Source organism: Rana temporaria, chromosome 4, assembly GCF_905171775.1.
Source record: "Rana temporaria chromosome 4, aRanTem1.1, whole genome shotgun sequence".
NCBI lineage: Eukaryota > Metazoa > Chordata > Amphibia > Anura > Ranidae > Rana > Rana temporaria.
The window spans coordinates 309,100,783-309,123,584 of NC_053492.1; the positions used below are offsets into that span (position 1 = coordinate 309,100,783).

Here is a 22,802-nt window from a genome sequence, read left to right on the forward strand (position 1 = left end):
TTCACTTTTTTTATTTTTTCATTTTTCTTTCTCTCTTTTTTCTTTATTTGCTCCCCTAAGTATCTTTGCTGTATTCACTTTCAGTATGTCACCAACAGTCATAATGATTAGAAAGTTAAATGCTCTGAACAGTCCTCTCATAAGTGCCCCCACCCTTTGCTTTCTCCAAACCAGTTCGGAGTCTCTTTAGCCACTTGAAGACCGCCTAACGTACATATATGTTGCAGCTTTTAAGCGGTTCACTGGGGTGATACCTGTAGCTGCAGTATTAAGGAGGCAATCTGCTTCTTTGTAAAAGCCATCCTAACAGCTAATTAGCCGCTGGATTTATTTTCAGGTGACAGGATGGGTAGCCCTCCCCCTCCTGTTGCCTTCCGGTTCCTCTCTGAGCTATACCGTCCCACCGGCAAATACCCAGAATAAAGCCAGCGTTTCTGACGGGTTACCATAGAACTGATCGAGGACCAAAAGGTCCTCGATTATCTCTATGGCATAGGAAACTGGAAGCAACAAGTATTTTGTCACTTTGTTTCCCTGGATGTAAACTGCATAATTTTTACATTGTGAAAGCATCTGATCACACTGCTCTTGGTGATCAGAAAATGTGAGGTCTATTAGATATTTCCATAAAGAGTACTTATCACTACCTATTGCTGTCACAAGAGATGATTACATTCCTTGTGACAGCAGAAAGTGCTAAAAAAATGAAGAAACCGTGTAAAAACCATACCCCCATGTTTGCGTGCAAAGGGGCGCATTGGTCGCATACGTAAACAGAGATCACACCACACATGTGAAAGCATTAATTCTAGCACCAGACCTCCTGTGTAACTCTAAACTAGTAACCTGTAATGACTTTTAAAGCGTCACCTATAGAAATGTTTAAATACTTTTTTTGGCGCCAATCCACGAGCATGCGCAATTTTAAAGGGTGACTTGTTGGATATCTATGTACTTGGCATAACACCATATTTCAGATTTTACCCAAAAAAATGGTTATTATATTATGTTTGTGTGTATTAAAGTGTATTTTTCCCCAAACATTTTCACAAATATCATGTGAAAAAATGCAAAACCCACCATTTTATTCTCTAGGGCCTCTGCTACAAAAAAAAATTATGTTGGGGGTTCGAAGTAATTTTCTAGCAAAAAATGCAGATTTAAGCAAAAAGAATCAGAAAAGGCCTGGTCTTAGAGACCAGGTACACGTGTACCTTATTTATTGTACTTGTGTTTCCCTACAGCTGCCCTAGGCTGCTTAAAAGGTAAAAAGCCTGGTGACCTGGGTAATCGTGTGTATTTTTTTATTTATTAACAGCACTTCCTAAAATAGGGGATGCACACACACATATACAGTACACATACACATACATACACATACACATACACACACACATACACGATTGTATGAAGGAGCCTATCTTGAAACACAAGGATCTCCACCACTAATTTTTATTTAATTTGAAAGATGTAATTTAACCCTTTGACAAATACTCTTTGTCTGATTTTTTTCTCATTCTAAATACAAAAGTAAGTCGATTTAACCACTTAATGCCCGCGCTATAGCTGGAACATGTCTACAGCACAGGCTTACATGGCCGGGAGGGCGTACATGGTTGTACTCCTGTGCTCGTGCTGCACACGCCCCGCGCTCTGTGATAACCATGACCTTTACCACGTGATCAGCTGTCAACCAATGACAGCTGATCACATGATGTTAACGGAAGCTGGCTTTTTTTTCCTCATGTTGACAGCGTGAGGAGAAAAAAATAAAGCCGGCTTCTGTAAAAGGAAAATATGCCCCACAGAGTCACCACCAGTGCTCCTAACCAGTGCCACATATCAATGCCAATCAGTGCTGCCTATCAATGCCACCTAACAGTGCCACCTACCAATACCATCTCTCAGTGCAGCCTCACTAGTGCCTTCTGATCATTGCCGCCTCTTCAGTGCCATCTGTGCAGCCTATCGGTGCCCATCAGTGCAGCCCCATCAGCGCACATCAAACACAGAAAAAATGACCTGTTTGCAAACTTTTATAACAAACTATGAAAACTGTTTTTTTTTTTTTTTCCACATTTTTGGTCTGTTTTTGTTTGTTAAGCAAAAAATAAAAAATCCAGTGGTGATTAAATACCACCAAAAGAAAGCTCTATTTGTGTTAAAAAATATATATACATTTTTTATATGGGTACAATAAGCATGAATCGCGTCATTCAAAAAGTGACAGAGCTGAAAGCTGGCCTGGGCAGGCAAGGGGTATAGGTGCCCAGTAAGCAAGTAGGTAACATCTTAAATAATGTACATGATTCTTGAGATTCAGGACATTTTATAACTTCATATTGCCATTGATGTTTTCTAGGACTCGAGTATAGATGGCATGCCTGGCTCTCCTGAATCTCCTCATCCCCCCACCAGCACACTTGATAAGCCAAAACTCAAAGCTGGGGGCTCAGTGGAAAGTCTTCGAAGTTCCTTGAGTGGCCAAAGTTCCATGAGTAAGCATAAGTGTTCTTTAGATATTGATCTTTTCTAGTCCTTCATCTACTGTAGCACTCTGAATGTACTCTAGTCACAGGATTCTACTTACAAAGTGCACAGAATATCAATTGAGAGACAGAATGTTTCTGCAGATGGTTTTCTACATGTGCCTGCTTAATTGTTTGTCTGTTGTCATTTAACATTCTTCCCATCTTCATTTAGTAGCTTAACTATATTTTGTATGTTAAAAGGCCTGCATAATATCCTCATTACCCGTCCTAGCTGTAAAACAAGATCATTTCCATTGTACAGATTGCAGCAATACAGTTCGGAAGAGAAACATTCACAATAAATAGAGAAGTATTTTTTTCAGTCCAATACTTCATTCTGTTATGGATCTGTTTTATCAGGTGGCCAAACTGTCAGCACAACAGATTCATCTGCTAGCAACAGAGAGAGCGTCAAATCTGAGGATGGTGATGATGAGGAGCCGCCATACAGAGGACCTTTCTGTGGCCGAGCCAAAGTTCATACAGATTTCACCCCCAGCCCTTATGACTCTGATTCTCTGAAACTTAAGGTTAGCATGGAAATTGTTTGTTGCTTTTCTACTAATTATTATGTACATAGTAAAGATTTGTGCACTGACTGCTTTCTAAATATAACCCTGGACATACCACATGGCTGGCCCAATATGAAGCATTTCTGTGCTCTTGGACAAAATAGCTGATTTTTTTTTTTAAATGTTCAGGAAAGCTTGATGCTGCAAAATTATTTATTTGTGATCTGAGCATTTATTCAGAAATCACAGCAAATTATAAATTAAATCAAGTTTTGCTGAGCATGTTTGTAAGAGCACTTAGGTAATTGCTAACAGCTAGTCCTATAAAGCTGGCCATGACTCGGAGGTGCCTGCATCATCCAATGGCTGTGTCTTTGCATGCACACAATTGGCACTGGAATTACTTTGAAAAACATTTTTTTTTGCTGGTAAAATCGAAATCGGTCATTGTCATCTCCTCTTCTCTCCTGGGAGATCAGCTGGCGGTATTGTCTGTATTCATTTATTTTATTTAGTCAAAGCATGGCTCTGGAGTACCCCTAATTAGCTGTAAAAACAAAATGGTTAGTGTCAAGTAAAGTCATTTTTAATTGTACTAAATTTGCCATGCTATGTTCCATAAAATAATAGATTTTTAACAAAGGAGCCCAAGGTGAAATTAGTTTGTCTTCCTCCAATGTAATTGATGTTTTCATTTGCAGATTTAAAGTGTATGTCAATCAAAAAACAAAATAAGGTGGATGCATTAGTTTCATATTTAATGTTTTCCTATCCTTTATTTCCACCCGGTGATCCTACTAGTAACACATTTCCTGTCATAGGGTGGCAATGCTCCTTCACTGCACTGTATCTAGGAGCCAAGGTTGTCAACATAGGCTGCTCTCCTGGAAGGAAGATAATAGGACGGAAAAAGCACAAACAAGAAAGAATAATATTGTTGCCAACCGCCCTATAGCCGCTTTACTGCTACAGGACAGCCGCTCTGTCTCGAATCACGTATATATAAGTGATTCTGCACTTCTGGGTAGTGGGGCGCGTGCCGTTTCAGCTGTGATTTAGTCGTAGCAGAAGCCAATCAGCGGGTGCTGGCCAATGGATGACGACTGGCACTCGCTGATCGAAGAGGAGACACACTGGATGGAGCTCTGCCTATGTAAACAAGCTCTGTCCTGTCAGAAGGAATTTGCTGGATTTTTCTTCCCTTAAGAAAAGCAGAGAATAAAATCCAGTACATCCCTTAACACTTTAAAGTAAACACAAAAACATTGGTTAGGCATACAGTTAACCCTTTGATCACCCTACATGTTTAACCCCTACTCAGCCAGTGTCATTAGTATAGTGACAGTGTATATTTTATTATTCCAATGGGGGGTTGTTTTTTTGAAGCATGTGATTAGAGCCAGAGGCTGTGTGACGATAACAAATTTAATTTTCTCCCTGCCAATCTGGAGGCAGTTAGTGAGACCTGTTATCGATTGGCCAAAGCATCAGGCTATCCTATTGGATGCCTAGCACTTAGGAGGAACAGAGAGGAGACTCACGGTGCAGGAAGCCATGGGAGAAGCGAATATCAGACCTGCTGCCTGCACCCCAGGAGAGGAGGCGAAGACACCACAGCCCGCCAGCCCTAGATAGGATAGGTGCTTGATCACCGGGGGGAGGGGTGCTGTCCCCCCAAAAGAAAAACCCACCAGTCACCACTGATGGAATGTGTTTAATGTTTTGTCAAGGTAAAGCTTTGTGACATGTTCCGAATAGCAAGTTGATGCATTGTTGTGTAATACTAATCTCTGACGGTCCTTACCAGCTCTTATTGAGGGGGTTTCTGAACACATCTCTCAATTTCATTTACTGCAGAAAGGTGACATAATTGAAATTATAAGCAAGCCTCCAATGGGCACATGGATGGGTCTTTTGAACAATAAGGTTGGCACTTTCAAGTTCATATATGTGGATGTTATCAATGAAGTTGAAGAGAAGCCCAAGCGGCCAATAAGGAGACGGCGTAAGGGACGACCACCGAAGCCAAAATCTGTTGAAGATCTTTTGGATCGCATCAATCTTAAGGTTGGACGTTTTTCTAAAGCCTTAATAATACAGACAGTTAGATCTCATTGGCAGGATACAAAAATTCACCTTTTAATTAGAAAGTCTTTATAACTACCTATATATAGTATACAGATCCATGCAGTAAAAGCATTTTAATGAATTCAGATATGATAAGATCATCCATTGCCCTTCTTTAGTGCCAAGTTACAGCACTGCTTCTTCCACTGCCCACAGAACTGACACCTTTCCTAATTGGCTTCACACCCTCACACCCTCACTGCCAGAATGTTGCAGAACCTTGCTCTTTGGCTGTGTAGCAATAGTTTACTGATTAAACCATCAGGGGAGTGAGCAGTAGAAGGTAAGTGGTCTGTTAGCAATCCAGAGACTGGCATGTTGTTGCTAGTATGACATGTTTACTGTTATTCCTATTGCAAGGCATGTAAACATCCCTTGTAATAAAAATAAGGATGGCAGGTCCTCTTTATAAAAAGATTGGGGGGTCAAAAAGATTGAAATCTCTACTTTTTTACCATTTAAAAGCAAAAGATAAAAAAAAAATGCTTTTTTTGATCTTTTGCTTTAAAAACAAAAATTGCTTTCAGCTTGGACCAGACGTGACTTCATGACATCACTCTGGTCCTCCAAGGCCATAGAGGCAATCAAAGACCAGCCAGTTACACCGTCAAATCCTTTCTCGGGCGAGGTAGCGGAAACCGTAAGCCAGAGAAATGCCACTTCTGAAAGCATTACAGTGGCTCATTCAGACTGTAAGCAATCAGTAATTGGAAGTCTTTCCACTCATCTCTAGTGTGGAGTCAGCTTTTAAGAGGTGACATTGGTTCTTTTAGTAAGTCTTTAAGAGATGTTTCCATTTGTCTTAAAAACATTACTTTATAAACGGTAGTAACCTACAACCAATCCCATTCCAGTTACTGCAATCTGACAAGTTGAGGAACATTGTGGGTTACTGAACTTTGCACTGCCATATTGAATTAGCCTGTTAGTGTAATATTGCCAGTTCCCTACCCCTGAACCCCTCGCTTGTAAATAAAATGTAGTTGCTATCCCCTCAGCTGATTACATTGGTGGGAGAACAAAGGGCCAGATTCACAGCCAGTGGGCGCAACGTAACTTTTCTGATTTAAGTTACACTGCCGCAAATTACACAAGTTAGTGCCCGATCCACAAAGCACTTACCTGGAAATTTGCAGCGGTGTAACTTAAATCAGTCCGGCGCAAGGCGGGCCAATTCAAATGGGGCGAGTCCCATTTAAATTAGGCGCGCTCCCGCGCCGGACGTACTGCGCATGCTCCCGACGCTATTTTCCCGAAGTGCTTTGCGCGAAGTTACGTTGCGCCGGGGTTTTGTGAATCACGACGGGTAAAAAAGAGATGTGGCGGGAAAAACATTTTTTAAAAAGAAATTTGACAGCGACGCGGGAAAGACAGGTATACTTTTACATGGTGTACTAACTTTACACTTTGTAAAAGTAGCCCTATCTTTGCGACGGCAAACTAACACTTACGGCGACTTAACGAAGGGAAAAAGCTTTGTGGATCTCCGTAAGTGCTAATTTGCATACCCGACGCTGGATTTTGACGAGAAATGCCCCCAGCGGCGGCCGCGGTACTGCATCCTAAGATCCGACAGTGTAAGTCCATTACACCTGTCGGATCTTAGGACTAGCTATGCGTAACTGATTCTATGAATCAGCCGCATAGTTAGAAACAGAGATACGACGGCGTATCAGTAGATACGCCGTTGTATCTCTTTTGTGAATCTGGCCCAAAGTCTGTAATAGTGCACATAAAAGAGCTTTTTTTATTGTTATTGAGATGATTTTTTAAATGTGGAAGTCCCCATGTTGTAAACAGATGTGTCTCAGGACAATTGTGGCTTTGGCTCATGATATCTTTGGTACCCCCCAATACTTTCTGATATATTGTAATGTTTTCCCTAATTGTATAGCTTCCCTTTAGACATCATCAAATATCTCGCCTTAATAGAACTCCCACCGACTAGCCAAACTTTCCCTCTAGCTAAGTGTTGGCGGAGTCCTAAAATTTATGCAGACATTTGCAGTGTTGAAATGATTAAGGAATAAACGTGATTTTTCTTTTACTCCCTACATAAAAACTGAACTCCCAACTTAATAGAGGTTATAGGTATAAACCAAGATTTATACAATAACTGTTTCACCTCAGCAATAAAACCACTGAGTATGAAATCAGTTGCTTATATTACAGAGTGTATTTAATGGAATAGCTTAGCAGCTTGTATTACAGTATGATTATTTATTATGATTTGGTGCATATGGGCTGTACAGATTTCATGAGCATATTGGTTTGTTGTAGAACATTGCAGGCAATTATTCATGCCGCTGACAAATAAGGAGCACTGAAAGGCACACTCTGAATTCTTTCTAAAGAAGGTTTAATTCCATTTAAAATGTCCACCTACTACAATCCTAAACCCTGGTGTGGAAAGGTATTAAGAATCTTGACCAATTTTTACATTTTACTAATTGACAAACCCTGTTCTATATTATTACACTGTTCTCTGTGACACTAAAATTAAAAGATCAATTTGCTAATGAGAAGTTGGTTTGTTTGGGAAAAAAAATCTTAAAGTGACTGTAGCTAAAATAGACGCTGGAAATATAGTCCTCCCCTCAGAGAAGATACAAAGGCCCGGATTCACAAAGCACTTACGCCGACGTAGAACTAGATACGCTGACGTAAGTGCAAATGTGCGCCGTTGTATCTGTGCACCGGACCCACAAACCAAGATGCGCCTAAAAATAGGCTTCATCCTGCCGACGTAACTTGCCTACGCCGGCGTAGCGTGAGCGCACATTTAGGCTGGACGCATGTGGCGCTCCCATTGATTTGCAATTCAAATATGCAAATGAGGGAAATACGGTGATTCACGAACGTACGTGCGCCCGACGCAGGCTACTCGATGTGCGCGTAAGTTGTACGTCCGGCGTAAAGTTAAGCCTCATAAAGGAGGTGTAACCCAGCAGCAGACATGCAAAGGTCTGCACCAGGGAACTCAAGCCGGCGTATTTTACGTTGTTTACGTTTGACGTATGTCTGGCTGGGCGTAGGTTACGTTCACGCCGTAGGCAGTGATCCGGTGTAGTTTAGGCAGTTGTTCCGACGTGGTTGTGAGCATGCGCAGAGGGATACGTCCACGTCCCGGCGCATGCGCAGTTCGTTATATGTATCTCTCTGGCGCTCGGCCCATCATTTGCATGGGGTCACGCCTCATTTGCATGGCTCACGCCCACTTCCAACTACGTCGGCGTACGCCTTCGAAACCCAGCGCAGTTTTGGGAGCACTGGCTTTGTGAATTCCATGCTTGCCTCTCTGCGCTGCGTTGGCGTAGCGTATATTATTTGTGCTACGGCGGCGTAATGTGCGCCCTCTCTGTGTATTTGGGCCTAAATACCTATGTTTTACAGTCGGTCAAAAGAAGAGTGTTTGCCAGATTGTCAGCAAATGTGTAAATGAAGGTTTATTATTATTACTATACCGGATTTTTTATAGCGCCAACAGTTTGTGCAGCACATTACAACATGAGGGCAGACAGTACAGTTACAATACAATTCAATGCAGGAGGAATCAGATGGTCCTGCTCGTTGAATACCACAGATTAGCTAACAGTATAGTACTCCAATTCCTCTTGTATTGAATTGTATTGTAGCTGTACTGTCTGCCCTCATGTTGTAAAGCACTGCGCAAACTGATGGAGCTATATCAATCCTGTATAATAATAGATGGATGGAAAGATACCATATTTGTTTAACTTGTAATAGGTGAGCTTTATTTTGCACTCTTAAAAACCAACTTGCTTTGATTTCTAGGAGCACATGCCAACCTTCCTCTTCAATGGATATGAAGATTTAGATACTTTCAAGCTTCTGGAAGAAGATGATTTGGATGAACTGAACATCCAAAATCCAGAACACAAAGCAGTCCTCCTTACAGCTATTGAATTGTTGCAGGAATATGACAGTAAGAACTTCTCATTGATATTGTCCACCCAGAATAGCATTTGCACCTAGAAATTGCTACACTTTAGTAGTATGTGTGTGTTATACTGTTATTTTATGAGTCCATAAGATACAGTACAATAGCATTGTATTAATTTCATAACCTGCTATATTTAGGGAAATTTAGTCCACTGGGCATACATTAAGATTTCCTCTAAACGTAAAAATGATTGTCGGGCAACTACAGAAATTCTGCATTTCAGATGACTGCTAAGATCCACATGGGTACATTGATCCAGTTGGGTACAACCAGCCTGTCAGATTTTTTTGCATGTGATTACTGCAGGTGGCTGATTGGCACCATGGTTGGAAAGAGAAAATCCCATTAACTATGGGCTCCTTTGCAGAAGTAGGTGAGAAGAAACTGCAAAACAGTGCAGGGGAGGGTTCTGTCAGCAGAAGTCTGATCACTGGGGGACAGGAACACGCTATGCTTCCAGCGCAGCAAGAAAACTGATCATGCTTTATGCTTTTTAGCAGGGGGACTGGCAGGATCACCAGATATTTCACACACAGGTAGCAATACAAAGAGAACAAGCTACTTTTAACACAGGTACATGGTACAACAGGCACGGATTAGGAATATGAACTGTTAGGCCGGGTACTAACGAGCAAACATGTACGGTGAAACCGGTCCGTCGGACCGTTTTCACCGTACATGCCTGCCAGAGGGCTTCTGTACGATGGTTGTACTAACCATCGTACAGAAGTCCGCGCGTAAACATTACGCGGGGCGTGTCCGCGTCGTCGCCGCGATGATGACGCGGCAACGTGGGCGGGCCTGCCATTTAAAGGCTTCCACGCATGCGTCGAAGTCATTCGACGCTGTACGGTAGGTCTGTACTGACGACCGTACATGTCCGAGCGGGCAGGATTCCAGCGGACGGTTTTAAAACACGTCCAGGAATATTTGTCTGCTGGGAAAAGGCCCGGCGGGCAAATGTTTGCTGGAATTCGGCCCGCTCGCGCCTACACACGACCGAACATGTATGCTGAAACTGGCCCGCGGACCAGTTTCAGCATACATGTTTGGTCGTGTGTACGGGGCCTAAGGGTAACCTATCCTTTAGGGCTAAGCACTACTCTTACCGTAGTATTTAAAAATAATACATGCATTCTCTGCCAGCAAAAAGCACATGTAGAGTAATAAATTCAGCTTGGCATACTGGAATGATTATCCCACAGCATGCATTGACAAGACAAAAAACTTTTGGCAACACTCTTTGGTAACAAATGGACCTCTTTTGAAGCAAGCGGCACACTCTGGTATAGCTTGCTAATCATTCTAGATCAATATTTTTATTGGAAATGTTTGCCAGCCAGAAATAGGTAAGTCACTTTGCAGTTTAAAACCATACCCATACCCAATGCATAGAATGCATTAAGATAAAAAAAAATCTGCATTTAGAACTTTTTTGATTTTAAAAGGAACATGACTGATCAATGTGTGCTTGCAAAACAATGTTCTTTAAGTGATGCAGTGATAACACACAGTCCTTAATGGGACTTCTCATGATAACAGAGCTATTAACAATATTATTATTATTTTTTTTGAATGTCACAGGCAACAGTGATCACTGTGGATCTCAAGAGAAATTGCTAACAGAAGGAGAGATTGCAGGCTCCCCTCGAGACTCTGGCTGCTATGAAAGCAATGAGAATTTTGAACATGGTAATGACGAGAAGTAAACACCTGGTGAATTGTAATGTAAATGCCTTTACACTGGCTACCATGCTGAACACTTCATGCACAATATGTTTTAAAGAAACATTTACTAACATTAAATTATTTGTACAGCTGTATATGGCTTACCAAGAAAGCTCACTGGTTTATTCAGCTGGCCAGTATGTGGTTTTGTATCTTGGACTTCCATGCTTCTGTTAACACAGACAACCATGCTTGGCTTTCTCATTACTTCCAAAAATCCACAAAATGCTTGACATGCTTTGCCTGTTTCCTCCATTTTCATTTCATCACTCACTCTGTGTAAATCAAGAGGACAGACTCCATTAACACCTGCAAGTCTTTCTTGAGGACCCTACCCATAGAACTATAATTGACTTCTGTTGTAGTATAAAAGATGATAATCTGTACTTTGCTGTAACATGTTGAGTCAGTTTTCTTGCTTTGTTCATAGTTGGGCTTCATTTCCATGGACGTTTTTACAGCCACTTTTCTGAGCGTTTTTTGCAGCTTAAAAACGGCTCTCCATGTTAGTCTATGATCTCATGCCCACATGACGTTTTTGAGCTGTAGATGGCTGAGCCGTTTTTAAGCTGCAAAAAAAACCCAGGACCAGTGCGTTCTGAAGCTCCAGTGTTAGAGCTGTAAAAAACGTGCAAAAACGCTACTGCTGCGTTTTTGGGCTCCAGCTCAAAAAAAAAACATGGACAGGCTTTCTTAAGCTGTAAAAAAAGGCTAAAACAACTGTCTGTAAAAAACGTCCATGGAAATGAAGCCTTATAGCCATGTTTCTGTTTATTACTTGTGCTGTAACCATTTTAAGTCAACATCTACACTATATTTACAAAAATATTGTGACACCTGCCTTTACACACACATGAACTTTAATGGCATCTCAGTCTTAGTCCATAGGGTTTAGAATTGAGTTGGCCCACCATTTGCAGCTCCAACAGCTTCAACTCTTCTGGGAAGGCTGTCCACAAGATTTAGGAGTGTGTCTATGGGAATGATTGACCATTCTTCCAGAAGCGCATTTGTAAGGTCAGGCACTGATGTGGACGAGAAGGCCTTTCTCGCAGTCTCCGCTCTTATTCAGCTGAAAGACATTTTATCGAGTTGAGGTCAGGACTCTTTCAATACCAGTAAAGTTCTTCCACCCCAATCTTTCTCATCCATGTCTTTATGGACCTTGCTTTGTGCACTGGTCCAAATCATTTGGTTGAGGGGAGATTATGGTGTGGGGTTGTTTTTCAGGGGTTGGGCTTTGCCCCTTAGTTACAGTGAAGGGAACACTTAAGGCATCATCAGACCAAGACATTTTTAACAATTTCATGCTCCCAACTTTGTGGGAACAGTTTGGGGATGGCCACTTCCTGTTCCAACATGGCTGTGCACCAGTGCACAAAGCAAGGTCCATAAAGACGAGTTTGGGATGGAGGAACTCGACTGGCCTTCAGAGTCCTGACCTCAACAGAAGTCAGATAGAACACCTTTGGGATGAATTAGAGCAGAGACTGCAAACCAGGTCTTCTCGTCTACATCAAGTGACACAAATGCGCTTCTGGAAGATTGGTCAAACATTCCCATAGACACACTTCTGGGGAAGCTGTCCACAAGGTTTAGAAGAGTTGAAGCTGTTAGAGCTGCAAAGGGTGGGCCAACTCAATATTAAACCCTATGGACTAAGACTGGGATGCCATGAAAGTTCATGTGCGCCAATACTTTTGACAATATAGTGTATTTTCATAAAACTTAGACCCAATTGCAAAAAAATTAAGTAAAAGTATAGCTCTGGCTGCATATCAGTTAAGAGAATCTCCATAATTATCACACCTATAGATGGTTATTAAAAGAAGATTCATAGTCAACTATTGAACATGTATGACTATGTGTAACCATTCTATTTAGTCTGACTTTCAGGAGAATGGGCCTAGAGAAAAATTATAGTATAGTTTTTTCTTTGCCCAGTAAGCACAAGATGGTTGCTAGGTTTAAAATTGGAATGGTAAGATCATGTGAAACAAGATCTATGGAGCTAGAAATTAAGGAGAAAACTGGAAAGTGCAAAATCTTGTGTAGCTCTGCAAAGAATCATTTTTTTTTTTTCTAAAGCTTAATTGAACAAGCTGAAGTTAGAAGCCGATTGGCTACTGTGCAGAGCTTCCCCAGATTTTGCACTCTCCGCTTTTAGTAAATCCACCCCACAGGCTTACTTTTTTAAATCTATGCAGAAGAGCAATTACAACCAAACTTTTTGTTTTGTGCTTGCTTAGAGTTACTGCTCTTTTTGTTATTACCATTTGCAGTGCCCTACCTACTAATTCTTTAAGTGATTTGTTAGGAGTTGGTCCTTTGATAATTTAGTTTAAATTCACTCCGTTTAAATAAAATGTATTTATAGTCCCGTAACCACCGCTTGTAAGAGATATGCTGCTAAATTAAGAGAAGAGAAAATACAGAATTAAAACTTTTAGATGTTGCACCTTGTTCTTTTCTACTTTAGCAATCATCTTGGCTTCTATTGGTGACCTACAACCTCACATTAGCCTAACCTATTTGAATGTTGTAGTTCACTATCCTATGATCAGACTAGGTTAGAGCAAGGTTTTAAATACTTGAAAAAGTTTGCAGCATATTTGTAATTGAAGCCAGGCATAACTTTTATGGCCACCATTGTGGAAATTTCTCCTTACCACATGTTTCTCTGACATACGAATACAAGAAATTGGTGCATCGATGTTATCAGGACAGGAATATACTGACAGCATCCGTATCCTCAGAGAGTTTAACCCTTTCTTTCTACCTTTGATGATTTGTTGTTGTAACAGAAAGAGCAGAGAAAACTCTCCACTGGGGACATAGCAATCAAAAACCAGACAAAAACCCTTAAAGCGTCTCTACTTTGTTCAGAACAAAAAATAGTTTTGCCTTTAGGTTAGGTATTTAATATTATAGAAATTCATTGTTAATTAAAACATTTTATCCTAGAGAAAAGACCATCAACAAGTCTTTAAAGTGGGCCTTCAGTAATGTTGTCTGCCAGTAAATACCTTATACAGCCCACTTCCTGTTTCTTGTCTGGTAAAAAGCCAAGACTTGTGACATCATGCACAGCTCTCTCACTGTCGTGAGAGTTTGCCAGGAAGGGAGGGAGGGATGAGTCCTAAGAGGGCCAATGAGAGCTGCAGAGCCGGAGGTGTGCCTGTGTAAATCCAGAAAGTGAACAGGCAGCAGCTTCAGCTGCCCACAGTTAAAATGTTTGCAGCCAGACTTAGTGGAGGGAGATTTCTGCAGCATATTTTTTCAATGTATCAAAAACATAAAAAAAGCTGGAGAGCTGAGTTTTTGAGCATTTATAAGTTTTTTTTTTGACGGAGCATTTTTACAGCTAAAAAACAGTTGATAATACCTATGTGTACTGGAGCACATAGGATAAAAGGCCGGAGAGATTGACTGTAGAAAACGTCTGAAGCCAAAAACAGCAGCTGTAAAAACATTCAAAAACGTCCAGTATGCATGAGGCCTTAGGGCCCTTTCACACGGAGCGGATCCGTATTGATCCGCCCCGTGTGTGTCCGTCGGCTCAGCGGGGATCATCCGTAAATCCCCGCTGAGCTGTCGGCAGACAGGGCGGTCCCCGCACACTGTGCAGAGACCGCCCTGTCTTTCCTCCGCTCTCCCCTATGGGGAATCGGATGAATACAGACCGTGTGTCCGTGCTCATCCGATCCGTTCCGTCAGACGGAAGAAAAATGGGGTTTTCTTCCGTCTGAAAAAGCGGATCTTTGCGGAGGCGGATCGTTACGGACGTTAGCGGATGCGGACTTATAAAAAACGGACCGTTTGTCCGTACGTGTGAAAGGGCCCTTACTGTTTTCCTGCTTATTTTGTTTACAATATTTACAGTAAAAGCACTGTTAATTTAAGTAAGGATGACGCGTTAAAATCTATACTTGTTAATTTTTTTAATCATTTTTAACTATTTAACCACTTAAGGACCACCTCCTGCACTTATACGTCGGCAGAATGGCACGGCTGGGCACAGGCACGTACATGTAAGTTGCCTTTAAGAGCCCAAGCGTGGGTCGCGCGCGCCGCCGGCGCTCGCACACACGACCCGGTCCTAAGCTCTGTGACCTGCCGGTGTCCCGCGATCGGTCACAGGGGATGAAGAACGGGGAGAGGTGTGTGTAAACACACCTTCCCCGTTCTTCACAGTGGCAGTGTCATTGATCATCTGTTCTCTGATATAGGGAAAAGGATCAATGATGTCACACGTCCAGCCCCGCCCCCTACAGTTAGAAACACATATTAGGTCACACTTAACCCCTACAGAGCCCCCTAGTGGTTAACTCCTAAACTGTAATTGTCATTTTCACAGTAATCAATGCATTTTTATAGCATTTTTTGCTGTGAAAATGACAATGGTCCCAAAAATGTGTCAAAATTGTCTGATGTGTCCGCCATAATGTAGCAGTCACGAATAAAATCACTGATCGCCGCCATTAGTAGTAAAAAAATATATATATATTAATAAAAATGCCATAAAACTATCCCATATTTTGTAAACACTATAAATTTTGCGCAAACCAATCGTTAAATGCTTTTTGCGATTTTTTACCAAACATAGGTAGAAGAATATGTATCGGCCTAAACTGAGGAAAAAAATTTTTTTTTATATATTTTTGGGAGATATTTATTATAGCAAAAAGTAAAAAATATAGATTTTTTTTCAAAATTGTCGCTTTATTTTTGTTTATAGCGCAAAAAATAAAAAAACACAAAGGTGATCAAATACCACCAAAATAAAGCTCTATTTGTGGGGAAAAAAGGACGCCAATTTTGTTTGGGAGCCACGTCGCACGACCACGCAATTGTCAGTTAAAGCGATGCAGTGCCGAATCGCAAAAAGGGGCACGGTCCTTAACCTGCATATTGGTCCGGGCCTTAAGTGGTTAAAGAAAATTGCCAGCATTATAATCAGCCATTATAAACAATAAAAAAAGAAAGCATTGTTGTATGGATCAAGTAGCAAATTATACATTTTGTAAACTAGAGATTTAAAGCAATCATTAATGTAAATACAAATGTTCTGTACACATGGGAAGAAGATAATCCTTCTGCCTTTATAAAGCAAGTGCGGTAATGTTTACTGGACTTTTATTATCAAGAGTCTTATGCCAGCCTTGGAAAACTTTATTTTTTTTAAGTGGAAGTATTCATATAAACTATATTTTATGTCCTGACATTTATCCTTTGTAATTTTTTTTTTTTTTTTTTTAACTGAATAACAGTAATGAATAGGAAAACTATTTTACTTTTGATTTTTGACTTCTGGAGTCATTTTAGCTGTCTTTAGATGTTTTTCAGCTTTTAAAAATGCAACCTATAGCAATTAGGAAATGGATCTTCCTTCTTTACTCTAATTTGGGATGACCATGATGCTTTTATGCTAAGCTTTTATGCCCAGTAGCAAGAAGACACATATCCATTCTTACTTCATAACAGTCCTGTCTGACATCAACCAAAAAAGAGGTTCAGGTGGAAAAACCTAATGAACATAAATTCGATTGTTTAGAGTTAAACATTAAAGCAGGGTAAAGTGTTCTGATGAGATCTAAAGTTCAGTGATGCTTATCAATCCTGAGGATTGTGTTTTACTGAAGTTAGAACTGTGCAAGATTCATTTTATATCTGAAGCCGTGGGTGACTACACTTTGCACATTGCAGCTGAATAGGTTGGTGTACCCACAAGCATAATGTTGGTACGTGTATATGGAACCTCTATTTGGGATTTTTAAGGCAATAAAACAGATTTTCTATAAAAAAATATATATTTTATTTATAAACGTTATTAGAAAAGACATTTATCTGAAATTTCAGCATATAACATGTGGAATACAAATATAGAACATTTGCAAATTGGTAACTCAAGAATAAAGTTATACTGCCCACTACATGATTCAGTGACCACCAGTGCAGACAGGGGGTGGCGAGTAGCGGTTTAAAACAAACGCGTTTCGATAATCAATAGAATCTTCATCAGGAATATTGTATCACTATCTACAGAAAGTCAAAAATATAGTGTTTAGAATTGCATAAAAATGTCATATTCCATTTAAATAGATATAAAGTATCTGTAATTATACATAAGAATATCAACTTACATTTAAAGTACATAACCAGCAAAAAGCAAATGCATTCCCAGTGTTAGAGCAAGGAAAAGTCCAACATGCACAATAAGGTACCTTTCCCATCTACAGGACAGCTGGATATATTGAGATCCAAAAGTTTAGCGCTTAAAAGCATAGCCCAACAGCTGTATATAGAGAACAAGGATATACACAGTTTAAGAGACCAAAAGTGGAGAAATTCCTAAATTTCCTGCTCCCACAAAGAAAATTCTACCCAATTAAAAGGGAGAAAAAAGGCAGCCAAACGTACTTTGTATGTGAAGGAAGATAGTGCTGCCCTCAAAAAAGCCGATCAACTTTGAAGTTACTCCTCCGCTATCCAGCAGAGGAGAGGAATGGCAACATATGCAGTCCCTGGCGTCCCTTTATGTGGTGTGCAGCGCCAAAACAAACGCGTCCAGCCGTCCATTACGGCCGGGACGTAGCGTAATGTGGAGGCTGCACCACTTCCTGCCTCCGGGATGTAAACATCCAGGAGTCCATGCGTGCAGCCATGTTGGACAGTCAGAGGCGGCGCTAGAGGTCACAAAAATGCACCGACAAGCCGCCTCACATGATCCGCAGCTCCAACCACTTGGCCACAAACCCCCACTGGCTTCTGATGCAAACATCCGGGAAGAACAAGGGTGGCCTAGTTGGGATAAAAACCGCCAGCACAAAAAAACTCCTATGGTGAAAAACACCCCCTGAGAAAACAGGGGCCGCCACGTTAAAAAGAAAAACATGGGCCCCCCGCTTGTGCCGGGTAGAGGTATAAGAGTCCCTAATTGTGTAAAATGTAAAAAACCCTCAATAAAGGGGGGGAGAAAAAGAGGAGTTCCTTAGCTCATAATGCACGGGGAATGCCTTCTGCTGTACATAATTCTGGATCATCATACAATAATCTCCTTCTATAGGTCATCCTGATCCATGGTGCCTAAATTACAGAAATCGATTATAAATTATTAACATAATTAAAAAATGTGTGCATCTAATTTTCAAAAAATCCCTCAGGTCCTAGAAAACATAAGAATCACGTAGTGGGCAGTATCACTTTATTCTTGTGTAAATATGCAATTTTTCTATATTTGTATTCTACATGTTATATTCTGAAATTTCAGATGAATTTCTTTTCTGCTAACGTTTATAAATAAATTATATATTTTTATAGAGAATCGGTTTTATTGCCTTAAAAATCCCCAAAAAAGGTTCCATATACACTTTCTTGCGCTATAAGGCATGGGTCTTCAAACTATGGCTCTCCAGTTGTTCAGGAACTTCCTAGTCATGTCTGTGAATGTCAGTGTGTTACAATACCTCATGGGAAGTGTAGTTCTACAACAGCCATTGCAGTGTGGAGATGCTTGATGCAATAAATACTACAATTAGTTCCGGTTTATTTTCATTCTAGTTTGCTTTAATTTTGCTGTTTATAAGGAATAGGAGTCAATGCTGATGTCGGCAGTATTGTACACTGTATATTTTTATAACAGCTGTAGTTAAAGACATTGGTTTGTAAATAAAGACATATTTTTCATTATAAATGAATAACATAAAATAAAAGATCTGCTTGGATAATGCTTGTCTGCTTGCTTTTTATTCCTTTGGTCATAACTCATGAAGCAAAATACCAGTGTAAATATGCTCTGCTGAAAACAACATCTATTACTCAATGGGCAGTGTAGCTGGTTATGTACACCAAATCTCTGCCCTGAAATTGGTCTGTACCACTTGTCATAGGAAAGGGACACATCAGCCAGAGCCCAATCACATGGGTGTTTTGCTTTGTGACAGAATCTCTCTAACCCATAACATTGCATTGGCTATCACATTACATTACTTACTGCATGTTGTCATTACTCACTATGGGGCCTGTTTATAAACATTAGAACAATGCTTGCTTTTTGTTACACTGAGCTTTACAGGTAATTAGCAGCACAAAGTTTACAAGTGTAAGCAGATATTAAGGTAAGCATTTACAAAACCTAACCCTTTTAAAATAAATCAAAGGTTGATACCTGAAAACAGACCAAAAAGCAAGAAAATGTATCTTTGTCCTTTATAAATGGGTCCCAACATCATACATTTTATATTTGAGTTACATGCATTACCTTCTAACCCTCATTACCTTGCTTTCTTGCTCATTGTACTCTCTTATTGTACTCATAAAGTTCTATGGGCAGTCACAATTCTGCATTCATCATTCTCTATTTGGTATTGAACGCATACAAAGTCAAACTTACATTAATTTTACCCATATGCTAATACTAATTTTCTTCACATGGGGAAAGTCAGGAGCGTTGGACTTTCAAATTGTTGCAATAGTATTACAGACTGATATTGCTATGAAGAAGATGTTTTTAAAGACTTGTATTAAATGTAAATATGACTGGAAAAATGTACTGTAACTGGGTGACATTTAGTTTGCTTAAGTGCAGAGTATCATAAAACAGTTGGTAAAATACTTGTTTTTACCTTTTTAAAATTTTAAAATTATCTTTTGTTGCATCCCTTTGCTGCTTATTTCCTGGAGACTCTTTGGAGCCACGTTCTGTTTTCATGCACTCCAGCCAGGGCTGTAGATAATTCAGCCCACGGCTGAGGCCTCATACACACGACCGAGTTTCTCGGCAAAACCAGCAAGAACCTTGCTGGGAGGTATTTTTTTGCCAAGGAAACCGGTTGTGTGTACATTTTTGTTGAGGAAACTGTCGAGAACCTCGACGAGCCAAAAAGAGAGCAAGTTCTCTATTTTCTCGATGGGAGTCTCAAATTGGCTCGTCGAGTTTCTCGACGGGCTGGTTTTCGATGAGAAACTTGGACGTCTGTATGCTAAGAAACCCGCGCTTGCTCAGATTAAAGTATGAGATGGGATGGGAAGTAGCATTTGTAATGGAGATAACACATTTTTAAAGCTGTAACTGTGAGGCCACGTACACACGGCCGAGGAACTCGACGTGCCAAACACATCGAGTTCCTCGGCGAGTTCAGCCCTGAAGCCGCCGAGGAGCTCGGCGGGCCGAGTTCTCCCATAGAACAACGAGAAAATAGAGGACATGTTCTCTATTTTCTCGACGAGTTCCTCGGCGGCTCCATCGGGCCGAAAGTGTACACACGACAGAGTTTCTCGGCAGAATCCGGCTCTGACCGAGTTTCTCGCTGAATTCTGCCGAGAAACTCTGTCGTGTGTACGAGGCCTAAGACTGAAAAGTGCAAATCGTCTCTTACCAAACTTTTATTTAACACGCAAACACATGAAATTAGCAAAAGCAGCCCCAAGAGTTTAGCCAGTGGAATCGAACTTCCCCTGCCGTTGTATGTGTTGTATGTCACCGCGTTTGAGAACGAGGAGATTTTGGCTTGACTGTGTGTACGCAAAGCAAGCTTGTCGAGTTCCTCAACAGCCTAACAAGGAACTCGACGAGGAACTCAATGTGTTTCGCCCGTCGAGTTTCTCGGTCGTGTGTACGAGGCCTGAGCTGCATTTTAAATGAACTCAACTGCTCCCCTTTAACCACTTGACCTCTGGAAAATGTACCCCCTTTCAATGCAGGCCATTTCTTCACAGCACGGGCACTGCGTTACTTTAACTGACAATTGCGCGGTAATGCAATACTGTACCCGAATAAAATTTGTCACTTTTCCCCCCCACAAATATAGGTTACTTTCTGTTATAAAACATATACAATAAATACATTCAGGCCAATATGTATTCTGCTACATGTTTTTGGTAAAATAAAATCCCAATAAGCGTATATTGCTTGGTTTACGCAAACATTATAGTGTCTACAAACTATGGTATATATTCATGTATTTATTATTATTTTTTTTATACTAGTAATAGCAGAAATTAAACTGGTTTTAAACATACACTACATTTGCCTGTATGATTTTGGCATAGAAAAATGTAATGAAAACACAAACCTGTAGGAATAACTTACAATTTTTATGCAATGCAGGCCATACACAGAGCAAATTTCTTTCCTGCAACCACAGTGTTGCCAGTAGAATCCCTCCCAGTGGGGAAAGTCGTCCACACGGGGAGAACCTAGTGATTATTTCTAGCGGCTATACCAACTGCCACCAAACGATAATTGCATGTAAAATACGGCAAGTTGGCCATACCCAAGTTGATCAATGAACTTGGTACATTTAGCCTGCCCATACATGGTTTGAATCTCGGCCTAAATTCGAACCGTCTATGGCCAGCCTAATTTATTTTTTGCCATCTACTTGCCTCCATACTTTACAGATTACACTTATTATAAACTGATGCCCTGGAGGAGTATCCAGTCTAATGATCATGTGACAGTCTTTTATGCTCATTATTGTTGGCTTCTTATCAAGCTTTGTCTTTGGATGTGTTCAGGTTCCCCACTACCATGAGAATATAGGCTAATATGGAAGGTGTTTTGCAACAATGAAATTCAAGTATATCAAATCCGATATACTTAAAAATTTTACCACCACTTTTGTGAGAAATGGGAAAGAGCAAAGACACAAAGCAGGTTACTATAAAAAAAAAAAAAAGTGTACTGTTCCATAAACACTTTGGAATAAATTGACCAGTAACAAGGCAGTAGTTTCAACATATCTGGATAGAAAATGCCAAACTGCAAACATAAAGAAGGCAGGTGTACTTTCTACAAAAATGTAGTATTTTAGTACAATGTAGTATATCTAGTACAGTACATAAGCTACACAAGAAGGTCAAAATGAGTAAAGGCCAGTTTTTTTTTTATTCATTAATCTTAAAGTGATTGTAAAGTGATTGTAAACTGTCACCTTGTAAAACAACCCATTCCACTTTGAATAAAAAAGAAATGGAAAACAAAAAAAAATACCTTTTTTTTTTTTCCCCATTTTTTTTTTTATATAAGTGATCACATTCCCTATGTTTGGAGGGGAGGAGAGTAGCATAATGAGCTTCCCAGTGAATGACTGTACAGCAGGGGAATGTCAGGACAAGTCTGATCATTGGAGGAGAGCACGCCGAGTTCCCAGAATAGCGAGAGAACTGACCATGATGTGCTCTCCTGCTTAGTGTGGTCAGTGTTTAATAGGAAAGCAGAGGGACTGGCAGGTTTCACCAGGGATTTCACACAAAGGAAGCAATACAAAGAGAACAGGATACCTTCTCATACAAGTACATGGTACAACATGCACATTTCAGAAATATGAAGTGTTGAGGGAACAAATGTTTTTACTATACAGTACCAGGTCACCGGAATTGTTTCCTAGACTATTGGTTATTTTCCGCTACGCTCCGATGAGTGGACATTGGCAAAACCTTTGCTTGGATCAATACCAAGTCTATACAACTCCACCCACGATGCAATAAGGCTGCAGCTAAAGAATATTTTCATAATCGATTGGTGACCAGTTATTGTTTCCATTAATCGGATACAACCCTAGAAAAAAAATGTGATGTATAATTTTTAGTTAATATGTAAAGTTTAAATAAATTCTCATTTGTTCTAAAAATATCTATACACTGTGGTAAATGTCATTACGGGGTTAACAAACAAAAATGTGCCCTTAATGGTACAAAAACACCAGATAATCACTACTGTAGGGGTTGCATTTATACTGTGAAACAATGAAAATAATGATATACAACTTCTATATATAATAAATATATTTAGAAGTAGGATACGGTATACAAGGTGTTTTACATGGAAGAATCAGCCAGAAAGCTATATGAAGGGTTGAGGAGGAATATAAAACTTTTAGATTAAATTAGTACCAAAGGCATTTTTTTGCATGGATATGATCATTTTAACTAGAATGC

General features: G+C 40.2%; 1 protein-coding gene across 8 annotated transcripts in view; it reads left to right on the plus strand.

Moving 5' to 3' along the window:
• The window catches only part of SASH1 (SAM and SH3 domain containing 1), a 257,520-nt gene that overhangs the window by 205,310 nt on the left and 29,408 nt on the right, over positions 1-22,802 (plus strand). For all 8 annotated transcript variants that reach the window (XM_040350581.1, XM_040350582.1, XM_040350585.1 and 5 more), the window contains 5 exons: positions 2,363-2,498; positions 2,892-3,061; positions 4,901-5,110; positions 8,966-9,116; positions 10,719-10,826. In XM_040350581.1, coding sequence (XP_040206515.1) covers positions 2,363-2,498; positions 2,892-3,061; positions 4,901-5,110; positions 8,966-9,116; positions 10,719-10,826 — 775 coding nt within the window. The remainder of the gene's footprint in view (positions 1-2,362; positions 2,499-2,891; positions 3,062-4,900; positions 5,111-8,965; positions 9,117-10,718; positions 10,827-22,802) is intronic.